Consider the following 13,350-nt stretch of genomic DNA (forward strand, 5'->3'; position numbering starts at 1 on the left):
TTCTTATTTTCTGTGATGTTATGTCAAGGGGCGGGGCAGTGATAGGAGAATGTCTGTTACTTGCTGGGTAGGAGGGGCTAGAAACTAGCTAGGCGTTGTTATGGGCTGTGATAGGGGAGTGTCTGTGACTCACTGGGTGGGAGGAGCTCTAAACTAGATGGATGTTGGGGGCGGTGCTAAAGGTGTGGCAGAGGAAGGAGAAGTGCATCATGGGTTTGGCTTGATACAGCAACATGAAGTGCTACATACAGGATGTAATAAACCAGAGGGATTGGTTTACATGGTGATAACGGGTCAGAAGAGTCCAAATCGGAAACAAAAGCATGGTGTAGATGTACATGAGCTAAGCAACTACATGAGCATGTCTGTTAAAACCATAGTAATCCTGGAAAAAAACAACTTTAAAGGGGTTGTCCGAGTTATGAAAAGAAAAAAATCGAGGACTGTAAGTCTGATGGTCAGCAATATATACAGGTCCTTCTAAAAAAATTAGCATATTGTGATAAAGTTCATTATTTTCTGTAATGTACTGATAAACATTAGACTTTGATATATTTTAGATTCATTACACACCAACTGAAGTAGTTCAAGCCTTTTATTGTTTTAATATTGATGATTTTGGCATACAGCTCATGAAAACCCAAAATTCCTATCTCAAAAAATTAGCATATCATGAAAAGGTTCTCTAAACAAGCTATTAACCTAATCATCTGAATCAACTAATTAACTCTAAACACCTGCAAAAGATTCCTGAGGCTTTAAAAAACTCCCAGCCTGGTTCATTACTCAAAACCGCAATCATGGGTAAGACTGCCGACCTGACTGCTGTCCAGAAGGCCATCATTGACACCTTCAAGCAAGAGGGTAAGACACAGAAAGAAATTTCTGAACGAATAGGCTGTTCCCAGAGTGCTGTATCAAGGAACCTCAGTGGGAAGTCTGTGGGAAGGAAAAAGTGTGGCAGAAAACGCTGCACAACGAGAAGAGGTGACCGGACCCTGAGGAAGATTGTGGAGAAGGACCGATTCCAGACCTTGGGGGACCTGCGGAAGCAGTGGACTGAGTCTGGAGTAGAAACATCCAGAGCCACCGTGTACAGGCGTGTGCAGGAAATGGGCTACAGGTGCCGCATTCCCCAGGTCAAGCCACTTTTGAACCAGAAACAGTGGCAGAAGCGCCTGACCTGGGCTACAGAAAAGCAGCACTGGACTGTTGCATGTCATTCGGAAATCAAGGTGCCAGAGTCTGGAGGAAGACTGGGGAGAGGGAAATGCCAAAATGCCTGAAGTCCAGTGTGAAGTATCCACAGTCAGTGATGGTCTGGGGTGCCATGTCAGCTGCTGGTGTTGGTCCACTGTGTTTTATCAAGGGCAGGGTCAATGCAGCTAGCTATCAGGAGATTTTGGAGCACTTCATGCTTCCATCTGCTGAAAAGCTTTATGGAGATGAAGATTTCATTTTTCAGCACGACCTGGCACCTGCTCACAGTGCCAAAACCACTGGTAAATGGTTTACTGACCATGGTATTACTGTGCTCAATTGGCCTGCCAACTCTCCTGACCTGAACCCCATAGAGAATCTGTGGGATATTGGGAAGAGAAAGTTGAGAGACGCAAGACCCAACACTCTGGATGAGCTTAAGGCCGCTATCGAAGCATCCTGGGCCTCCATAACACCTCAGCAGTGCCACAGGCTGATTGCCTCCATGCCACGCCGCATTGAAGCAGTCATTTCTGCAAAAGGATTCCCGACCAAGTATTGAGTGCATAACTGAACATAATTATTTGAAGGTTGACTTTTTTTGTATTAAAAACACTTTTCTTTTATTGGTCGGATGAAATATGCTAATTTTTTGAGATAGGAAATTTGGGTTTTCATGAGCTGTATGCCAAAATCATCAATATTAAAACAATAAAAGGCTTGAACTACTTCAGTTGGTGTGTAATGAATCTAAAATATATGAAAGTCTAATGTTTATCAGTACATTACAGAAAATAATGAACTTTATCACAATATGCTAATTTTTTTAGAAGGACCTGTACATAAAATAAGCAAGTTTTAGGCAAAATAACATCTATTTCCCCGTTTCCCTCATTCTCTTTGGCCCTTTTGTTTACCTGCAATAACGACAATCGCTGAGGTTTTCCTCATGAATATTCGTGCCGCCCCCCCTCCTCTGCAAAGGGAGTGAATAAAAGTGCTGCCCTGACTGAAATGTCTGACTGCTGGGATACTCAGCAGCATGTTGTATGTGTAGGACTACAAGTCCCAGCTGTACAATGACGCTGCTGATGCACACAGGATCTTCCCCCTACCTGTTCTTGTGCAATGCTCTGCAGAACGCCTCCAGTCTGTTAGTTCCTGTGCCCAGCATTTGTCTCTTCACTGCCTGCAGCTGCTCAACAAAGCTTCCAGCCCCGAGTCTGTGCTGCAGAAGGGGTTAATCTTTCCTGAAGTATCCAGTAGGAAGGGAGACACAGGGCTGAAGGCAGCAGACTACAGTTAAGGGGCTTGGCCAGCACAGTGATGTCTGGTGCACAGACACAGACCTTTTTCTCAGGCTTGTGTTCCTCATCAGAGCAGGTAGAGAAGCTGACATCACAGGTCATGTGACCCTCGGTGAAATCTGAGAAAGGAGCCACTGCAGATGAAGTAAGTGAATTGTAAAACCCTTACATTTAATTAGTTAGAAACATAAAAAGAACAAAAAAATAACTCTGACAAACCCTTTAAAGGTACATCATCAGACGAACCCCTTTGGAGCTTCGGAGCTGTGTTTACAGTTCTGCTGATTGTCGACAGTCACACCCCTAACTGCACAGCTAAGCACTTATAATATAGGAGACGGCTAAAGCAAATCCGTCAGTGCCATTTATTGCATACAACTATTCACAGCTCAAAATAGGACATTAGCATACATATCTTTACTGATGTGCACTGTGGTCAAATTATGCAGAAATTTAAGTATTAATCAATATGCAAATGAGACCGCAAGTGTCTAATGGGCATAGTCTCTGCAGCGTCCATGTGTTTTCAATAAGGAAAAGAGAATTTACGCTTCAAGAACACTTGTACTGATATAGTCTCAGTTACGACACAGTCCCTGAACACTTCTCTCATGTCACAGGAGGACGGGCAGAGGGAATGTGACTAGTCCATCTGGGCATGTGATGTGGCCATAGACCTCTGTACGTGCAGCTTCTTAGATATCTGTAAACTGTTATTTAGTCTAATTTTTACATGATCGTGTTGCAATTTTACAGCTAATTTCGGGGCAACTCCTTCCCGCCTTGGGCTTTTAAAAGAGGAAGTGGGTGAAGTCTCCTCCTTCAGCTCCTAAAAAATGTCCCTTTACAATCATCCATTGGCAAGTAGCTGCAAGTAGACACAGCAGTCCGCAGGCCGTCCACAGTACTTCACTAGGACTCACCACTGGTTTTACCGCAGGTTTATTGCTACATATATACGTACGTGATCTCGCGCCAAATATACACTGTGACATTAATTACTGCATAAGATATTCTTCTTAAAGGGGAGAATTTTCTGCTGTGCTAGATGGTTGCCGGTTGGACTTGGTCTCTCCTAAGCCCATACATATGCGTTCTCAATAGTTACATATCTACTGTGAGAGAATAGGATTGGGCATGTAGAAATCTAACATAACCGATTCTTCTTTCCCTCTGACATCTATTGGGGAAGCGTCAGGACATCTCCTTATTAGATGTTTGGTGGTTCGGCCAAAACAGCTGGTTTGACCAAAATTCATCTAATGTCTAGGGCTTTGATGGCTAACCTCTGGGACTCCAGCTGTGGGAAAACTACAACTGCCAAGATGCACACTTGCTTGGCTGTTCTCAGAAATGAATGGAGCATGCTGGGAGTCATAGTTTCACCACAGCTGGAGTGCCAGAGGTTAGCCATCACTGCTCTAGGGCCACCTTTAGAGTAAATTTCATGCTGGTGAAGCCATCATCCCTCGCAGATGTTTTTGACCCATCTGGCCACACTGATGGGTAGTTTGGCTGGGGAAATGCCAACATTCTAGTAGGCACATATTTCAGGTCCTAAAGGATGATTATAGTAATTATATAATAACACTTTTTTTATTTATTTTTTACACTCGTGGCTTTTTGGGAAATGTTTCTATTCCAAAGCTGGCGTGAAGCTGAACTTTCTTCTACAGCAGATAGAACCTCCTGTCACTACTTATGCAAGTACAGCTGCTCTGGAGGGTGCTGGTTCTCCTTGAAGAGAACCAGCGTTGTGTGGAGACCTATTTCAGACAAAGCTGCTTGGGAAACAAAAATATGCAAATTAGTTTTCCTCCACCTAGATAGACCACGTGTTAAAAAGAGACCTTGCAGTGGCCTATAATGATATAGTGATGAAAATGATTTTCTCCTTCCATGTAGCGTCTTGGCTGCAGACAGAACAGCCCTGCCTGTAATGAAGCCCGTTCACTGCCTGTTTTCTTACTGTATGGTATTTAGTTCCTACAGAGCATTTAGATGCTTGTGACCTTCGTAAATCAGTTCATTTTCGGCCTTCCTCACAATGGCTGCATTGTGCTCATAATAAAGCTTTGTACGAACAGGTTTTAGCAGAACTGGAATTAGAGGAAAACTAATACACTTCATGTGACTTGTCAGCTGGGGCTTTTCAGTCCAGTCTTTCACATCTTATCGCGCTTGGATTTTATGCCTTGTAGATGCCAGATAGGAAAGACTTTGTATGCTTTTAGCCATTACTTTCAGCTGAAGGACGACTGCTTTGTTAAACCTAATGAATAAAATCATGAAAAACTTTTAGGATATGGACAGCTTTGCACTGATTTGTTGTTCATTTGCTTCATAAATGCAGAAGTAAGCAACTTTCTACAGTCTTCATTAAAATCTTCCTATTGTGTTCCTTGTGCAGAGTGTGTAAATCTTCCATCTTGCTGTTGGTGCTGCTGATGTTAGGGTTGTCTAGTGTTTAATGTTGATTACCTATCCTCATCGATGGTGGTCCGACTCCAGACACACCGGACGATCAGCTGTTTAAAGAGGCTGCGGTGCTTCATTCATCAGTCATGTGCCCTAGGGGCAGCTCTGTCCCTTTCAGGTGATTGGGGCTGAGCCACAGTACCAAGCACCGCTGCTAACCATTGAATGATGCTGTCCTTCGTAAGCTTTGAGGAGGTTGTGGCCCCTCTTGAAGCTGGTGCAGGCTGTCAGACCACCACTGGTCATGTATTGGAGTTGAGCTACAATACCAAGCACAGCTGCTATCCAGTATAAGGCACTAGGCTTTATAAGTTGTAAGGAGGCACTCGCCAGAGCACATAGGCCACTTGAAGCAGTTGATCGGTAGGGTTGCTGGGTATTAGACCCCCATTGGTCAGGAATTGATCGTGCTGAACTGCAATACCAAGCACCGATGTTATCCAATGGATAGCTCAGTGCATGTAATTTGTGAGGAGGCTATAGTGCTCAGCAGAACGCTGTAGACTCTTGAAGCAGCTGATTGGCGCGGTTGCCGGCTGTCAGACCCCTGCCGATCAGGTATTGATGACCTATCCTCAAAGACCCCTTTCATTTATCAGAACTCTGCTCTTGTCTTTGACATATCTTTCTATGCCCTGCTTCACCCTTCTCAGTGTTAGTGATAGCAACAGGGTAAGGGGAAGAAGTTGCAGATGGCTGATCTGAGTTTGTAGAGGAGGGAAAGCAGTCAAGGAGGGCAGCTCACACAGGCTGTAGATGGGGAAGAAAGCACATGCAAGGCAGTTTGCAAGGGGAAGACCGCAGCATCCTGGACACGCAGATCCAGCATGTATTACTGGGAGGGACATGTCCACTAGAAAAGTCTGGAAACTTTATTTTATTTTTTTACCTCAAGGTAACCACCAACAGATGTAAAAACCATGTACGGTATCTGTGCCAGAGATGTCCATAGCATTTAAAGGGCTATCCATGATTGAAAAAAAACCTTACCTGATTTCTTTCAAAAACAGTGCCATACCAGCTCCACTGAGATTGTTTACACGTTGCAGTGCTTTTTTGCCGCAGTTTTCTGTATGCAGTTTAGCTGCAATACCACAGACAATCTGTAGACAAGTGTGCCATGTGAAGCATGCATTCAAAGAGGTTGTCTGGCTTCAGAGCTGAACACAGACATAAGCTCCCCTTCACACGTTAAGCCTGTATCAGTGGAGCATCAGAGCATTTCTTCCTCTGATGCTCCCTCTTGCCCTGCACTGCGTAGCGTAGGACAAGGGCTGTTTGTTTTCTGCCGGTGACGCACCCAGTGTTTTCAGTATGCTATCCAGTATGCTGTCCGGCACCTGGACCCAAGGCACACCCGCACGGGGAGGACACGAGACCACAATATAAGTGAAACAAATCCCAGCGGGTGCTTGTAAGTGAACTTCAAGATTTTATTTCATATTATATCCAATAAATACATGGACGCGTTTCAGCATATCCAGCTTTCATCAGCATAAAAATTTAAGTAAATCTCCATCTTTATATAGCAATACAATTTACATAATCAATGACATCAGACGCCCATCTGCGGGCGGTAGATCACATGATTCCATAGCAACCACACAGCATTTCCTAGTTACTAAGTAACAAGTCCCCATGTTACCCCTGAGCAATACTCAATGTATAAATCCATAAATAGAATAGACAAATCAATCAATAGACGCATAAATAAATAGGAGCTTAACTTGATACAGCTCAAATTTCATCTTTGATTCGCTATCTGTAAAAAAAAAATATATATATATATATATATATACATAAGAAAAATATTCCATAAGAACAAATTTTTATCATAAAGCAAATTATTCCATAAGAAAAAATCCATAAAAACGATCCATATTGCAATCTATAACCTCATCACCTCCTATTTCCTATTGAGCCCCTTTGGGTGTAGCGTACTTAAGGTATGGATCCAGTAGGCCTCTCTTCGCAATAAATGGGATTTAATATCCCCACCTCTCCTGTGTCGTTTAACTTGCCCCAAAACCTGAAATTTGCCGAAGTGTGAGGGTAATGGTAGTAATAAGTTGCCAGTACGAATGTCGGACTTGTGCTTGCTGATTGCATAGTTTCTCCAATATATAATAATCCACAGGGACATTTCATTGAATAGACTACGTTTGAGTCGCAAGTGAAAAAAAAACTATAATCTTAAAGGCTTTCCCAGTATGCGGATGGTAAAATGACTCCCCTTTGATCACATGGGAACATTGCACACAATGCAAGCATAGATGAGTACCATTTTTTGTGTTACCAATAGTTTTTAAGAGGCCCTCATAGTGCCAGTGTCTGCATGAACTAGCCTGTCACTATAGGTTTAACCACGTTTATTACAAATCAAAGGCATATTTCTGAACTCAACAACCTGGGGATATAAAAGAGGCCAGTGCTTACGTACTATATGATCAAATCTAGCACTAAACGGATGAAACTTATGTACAAATGCGATACGAGAAGTATCAGTTTTCTTAGCTCTTATAATTTCTTCAGTTTCAGTTTCTTCCGTTTTTCTAGATATCTGGACAGAATCAGCGGCCCCCTTCAATGTCTGGGGTGGATAACCCCTCTGTTCAAATCTCTGTATTATCTCCTGTACCCTTTGTTCTTGCATCACAGGATCGGACACAATCCTTCTTACTCTTTCTATTTGTGATTTTGGAATAGCTTTTTTTAAAGCCGGAGGATGTGCGCTAGAGAAGTGTAGCACACCGTTTCTGTCCGTATCTTTTCTATATATATCAGTTGACAAATTACCTTCCAAATCTTTGATCACTAAGGTATCCAGGAAGCTCACCTGTATTTGATCACAAGTAATTGTAAATTTTAAACCACTCCTCTTCCCATTTAAGCGATCAAGAAAGGCCATGAGTGACTCAAGTGGCCCCGCCAATATGCAAAACACGTCATCAATGAATCTCTTCCAAATCAAAGCATTCTGTTGAAAATCTAAATCGGTATATACGCGTTTCTCCTCAAATGATGCCATAAACGCATTTGCATAGGACGGGGGCCACATTCGAGCCCATCGCGGTCCCGCGTCGATGGAGATAAAAATTATCCCCAAACATAAAATAGTTCTCAAACAGAACCAGCCTTAGTAATTCCAGAAAAAAGCTTCTCTGTGTATCATTATACATATCAGTTTGCAACATTTGTGATGCAGCCTCTACACCCCCATCATGATCGATGGAAGTGTAGAGGCTGACCACATCCATCGTGACAAGCCAGCTATCTCTCGGGACATTTCCCATCTCTCTGATAACCTTTAAAAATTGGGAGGTATCCAACAAGAAAGATCTCGTATTTCTAACCAACGGTGTTAATATAGCGCACATCCTCCGGCTTTAAAAAAAGCTATTCCAAAATCACAAATACAAAGAGTAAGAAGGATTGTGTCCAATCCTGTGATGCAAGAACAAAGGGTACAGGAGATGATACAGAGATTTGAACAGAGGGGTTATCCACCCCAGACATTGAAGGGGGCCGCTGATTCTGTCCAGATATCTAGAAAAACGGAAGAAACTGAAACTGAAGAAATTATAAGAGCTAAGAAAACTGATACTTCTCGTATCGCATTTGTACATAAGTTTCATCTGTTTAGTGCTAGATTTGATCATATAGTACGTGAGCACTGGCCTCTTTTGGGGAGGGCATATCCCCAGGTTGTTGAGTTCAGAAATATGCCTTTGATTTGTAATAAACGTGGTTCAACCTATCGTGACAGGATAGTTCATGCAGACACTGGCACTATGAGGGCCTCTTAAAAACTATTGGTAACTAAAAAAATGGTACTTATCCATGCTTGCATTGTGTGCAATGTTCCTATGTGATCAAAGGGGAGTCATTTTACCATCCGCATACTGGGAAAGCCTTTAAGATTAAAGGTTTTTTCACTTGCGACTCATCAAACGTAGTCTATTCAATGGAATGTCCCTGTGGATTATTATATATTGGAGAAACGATGCAATCAGCAAGCACAAGTCCGATATTCGTACTGGCAATTTATTACTACCATTACCCTCACACTTCAGCAAATTCCATCATTCAATTTCCCAACTAAGATTTCAGGTTTTGGGGCAAGTTAAACGACACAGGAGAGGTGGGGATATTAAATCCCATTTATTGCGAAGAGAGGCCTACTGGATCCATACCTGAAGTACGCTACACCTAAAGGGGCTCAATAGGGAATATGAGGTGATGAGGTTATAGATTGCAATATGGATCCATTTTATGACTTTTTTTCTTATGGAATAATTTGCTTTATGATAAAAACTTGTTCTTATGGAATTTTTCTTATGGAATATTTTTGTTATGTATATTTCTTTTTTTACAGATAGCGAATCAAAGATGAAATTTGAGCTGTATCAAGTTAAGCTCCTATTTATTTTTGTGTCTATTATTGATTGATTTGTCTATTCTATTTATGGAGTTATACATTGAGTATTGCTCAGGGGTAACATGGGGACTTGTTACTTAGTAACTAGGAAATGCTGTGTGGTTGCTATGGAATCATGTGATCTACCGCCCGCAGATGGGCGTCTGATGTCATTGATTATGTAAATTGTATTGCTATATAAAGATGGAGATTTACTTTTATTTTTATGCTGAAACGCGTCCATGTATTTATTGGATATAATATGAAATAATAAAATCTTGAAGTTCACTTACAAGCACCCGCTGGGATTTGTTTCACTTTTCAGTATGCTAGGCGGAGGTTTCCGACTAGCAGTGATCCCGGTGATGTCACAGAGCCTGTAAGACGGCCCAGGGCAGCGCTAAAGACCGCCCATTTGTGCCGGTGACATCACCGGTCTCACTGCTAAGTGGAAGCTTCCGCCTAGCATACCCATAAGAAGCTCGGTACTTCACTGGTAGTTTAGAAAAAGCCCTTGTCCTGTGCAGTGCAGCACAGGGCAAAGATGCTTCGGAGCAAGAAATGCTCCACTGATACAGGCTAAACGTGCAAAGGGGAGCTTATGTCCACTTTCAGTTCTGAACCCAGACAACCCCTTTAATGTGTCCAATTTCAGTTCACACCCGACAGATTTGCAGCAGAAATTTCTGTGACCTGTTACCTATGTACATGCTGCAGAAATGATCCCATACAGATGTGTCAAACAGGTTTTCACAATGTGATAGAAAGTTGTACTACAAATCTGTCAAGTGTGAGCACGATTTCCTTTAAAGTGATCATACGAGATCTGAGCAGAACTAGAAGCGTCGGCCTATCAGGCTCAGTGGTCAGAGTGAAAACTGCAAGATTTACAGATTTATTTATTTATTTATTTACAGATAATGACAATTACAAAATACAAAATTAATTAAAATAATGTTTAACATCGAACCTAAAACTTTAGGTAATTTCCCTTTAAGTCTCCACAGCACACTGCCAGAGAACTTTTAGTTGCCTCCCCCACTAAAGTGATTTCCTTTTTAATAGTTTTTTTTCCCCCCTAAACGATATTAAGTGACCCTTGTATTATGGCAGGGAATTGAGTGGAATCAGCACTAGTTGACTGCTTATTTTGCACTTTTCCCTAAGCAATATTGTTTTTTATTCTCTTTAGTAGATCTGTTATTGCCTGGTACTTAAATCTGGATTTACTGGTTTCCTCATAAACATTACGGCTTATTGCTCATAAACTTGTGAAATATTTTTTTATTTTTCATGTGTGCCGATGCTCATTTCTGTGCTGTGATATCCAATATTTCCAGTTTGCTCTGCTCCTGTTCTGTCAGACGATGCAGAACAATATTTTTGTGTTGATTCCTGCATCTGTCTGTGCAATATGTTAGGATTAATAAAGTTGTGTTCATTTGTAAAGTTCGGAGTCGTTTCGGGAATGGTGTAGAACAGGAGATTTTAGGTTTATTGCGTGGATCCTGAGAATTATCTGGGACGGATCCATTTTCGTGTCCAGGTTGATTCAGTTTGGCGCTCCGCAGCTGTAGAATACACGGTCTGTCAAAAATACCACCGAACAAAATGGAGGCTCCTAATGCAGATATGAGCAGAGCCTTACTAGTAATATTGTAAAGACTGAAAATGTAAAAAGTTAAAGAGAGATCATTATTCTTTGCTTGTGATATTGTCGTTTCTGATATTTAGATTTTTCCATTTTTTTTTTTTTTAAACTAGAATTTCCAAAAATATTCCTACAACAAAGGACGTGGAACCCTTATTGGAAATTGATGGTGACATTAGGAGTTTTGAAGTGTTCCTGTCCTCCAGAACACCGGTTCTTGTGGCACGAGACGTGAAGGTTTTCTTACCCTGTACAGTGAACTTGGATCCAAAACTCTGCGAAATAATTGCAGGTAACATTTTAGATTTTATAACTTTCAGGTATGGATCAGCATATATTTAAAGGGTGTGTCCTTTTTGTAATAAATTAGCTCTGATATGCTCTATGGTCTCTGTGTTACCACTGTTGTCATTGAGCACTTGGGATCTGGGTTTGAATCCGACCTAAGATAGCATGTGCATTAAGTTTGTAATTTCTCCTTGTGTTTGCATAGATTTACTCCCAGGAATCCTGATGCCTTCCAGGCTCCAAAAAGATAGTGACAGGATAAATGGCTTGTCTAGGGTTAAAAAACTGTACATAAAAACAGGAAATGTCATAATCCATCCCACCTCACAGGTGTGGCATATCAAGGTGCTGATTAGACAGCATGAATATTGCACAGGTGTGCCTTAGACTGCCCACAATAAAAGCCACTCTGAAATGTGCACAGTTTTGCCTTACTGGTGGGGGGTCAGAAAACCAGTCAGTATCTGGTGTGGCCACCATCTGCCTCACGCAGTGCAACACATCTCCGTCACATAGAATTGATCAGGTTGTTGACTGTGGCCTGTGGAATGTTGGTCCACTCCTCTTCAATAGCTGTGCGAAGTTGCAGAATATTGTCGGGAACCGGACCACACTGTCGTATACGCAGATCCAGAGCATCCAATACATGCTCAATGGGTGATATGTCCGGTGAGTATGCTGGCCATGCAAGAACTGAGATGTTTTCAGCTTCCAGGAATTGTGTACAGATCCTTGCAATATGGGGCCGTGCATTATCATGCTGCAACATGAGGTGATGGTCGTGGATGAATGGCACAACAATGGGCCTCAGGATCTCGTCACTGTATCTCTGTGCATTCAAAATTCTATCAATAAAATGCATCTGTGTTTGTTGTCCATAACATACGCCTGCCCATACCATAACCCCACCGCCACCGTGGGCCACTCGATCCATAATGTTGACGTCCGCAAACCGCTCACCCACACGACGCCACACATGCTGTCTGGCATCTGCCCTGAACAGTGAAAATCGGGACTCATCTGTGAACAGAACACCTCTCCAACATGCCAGACGCCATCGAATGTGAGCATTTGCACACAAGTCGGTTGCGACGACGACCTGCAGTCAGGTCCAGACCCTGATGAGGACGACGAGCATGCAGAGCAAATTACAGTTTGCAGAAATTCTTTGGTTATGCAAACCGATTGTTGCTGCAGCTGTCCGGTTCGCTGGTCTTAGACGATCATGAAGGTGAACATGCTGGATGTGGAGGTCCTGGGCTGGTGTGGTTACATGTGATCTGCGGTTGTGAGGCTGGTTGAATGTACTCCCAAATTCTCTGAAACGCCTTTGGAGACGGCTTATGGTAGAGAAATGAACATTTCATTGCACGGGCAACAGCTCTGGTAGACATTCCCGCAGTCAGCATGCCAATTGCACGATCCCTCAAATGTTGCGAAATCTGTGGCATTGTGCTGTGTGATCAAACTGCACATTTCAGAGTGGTCTTTTATTGTGGGCAGTCTAAGGCACACCTGTGCAATATTCATGCTGTCTAATCAGCACCTTGATATGCCACACCTGTGAGGTGCGATGGATTATCTCAGCAAAGGAGAAGTGCTCACTAACACAGATTAGATTTGTGAACAATATTTGAGAGTAATGGGTCTTCTGTGTATGTAGAAAATGTTTCAGATCTTTGAGTTCAGCTCATGCAAAATGGGAGCAAAACCGAAAGTGTTGCGTTTATATTTTTGTTCAGTGTAGAATCCATGGAAGAAAGTGCTTAACCCCTTAGTGACCACCAATACACCTTTTTGCGGTGGCCACTATGGGGCCTTAGGCTGGGCCTCTGCCTCCCATCGGCACCACATAAATACGATCGCAGGGTGAAAACAAATTCCAATATAAAAATATGCTTTTTTTCCCATTTGAAAATAAACTTTTCAATTCAATTTACAATAAATGTTTTGGTATCGCTGCGTCCGTAACGACCCGCACTACACAAATTTCATGTAAATTATCCCCT

The 13,350-nt window shown here is 42.3% G+C and overlaps 1 protein-coding gene across 2 annotated transcripts in view; it reads left to right on the forward strand.

Annotated features, from left to right (window-relative positions):
* KIDINS220 (kinase D interacting substrate 220) overlaps positions 1-13,350 on the forward strand; it is a 144,438-nt gene that overhangs the window by 102,403 nt on the left and 28,685 nt on the right. For both annotated transcript variants that reach the window (XM_044291774.1, XM_044291775.1), the window contains exon 23: positions 11,167-11,345. In XM_044291774.1, the coding sequence (XP_044147709.1) occupies positions 11,167-11,345 (179 nt within the window). The remainder of the gene's footprint in view (positions 1-11,166; positions 11,346-13,350) is intronic.

The sequence above is a fragment of the Bufo gargarizans genome, chromosome 4 (genome assembly GCF_014858855.1).
Source record: "Bufo gargarizans isolate SCDJY-AF-19 chromosome 4, ASM1485885v1, whole genome shotgun sequence".
NCBI lineage: Eukaryota > Metazoa > Chordata > Amphibia > Anura > Bufonidae > Bufo > Bufo gargarizans.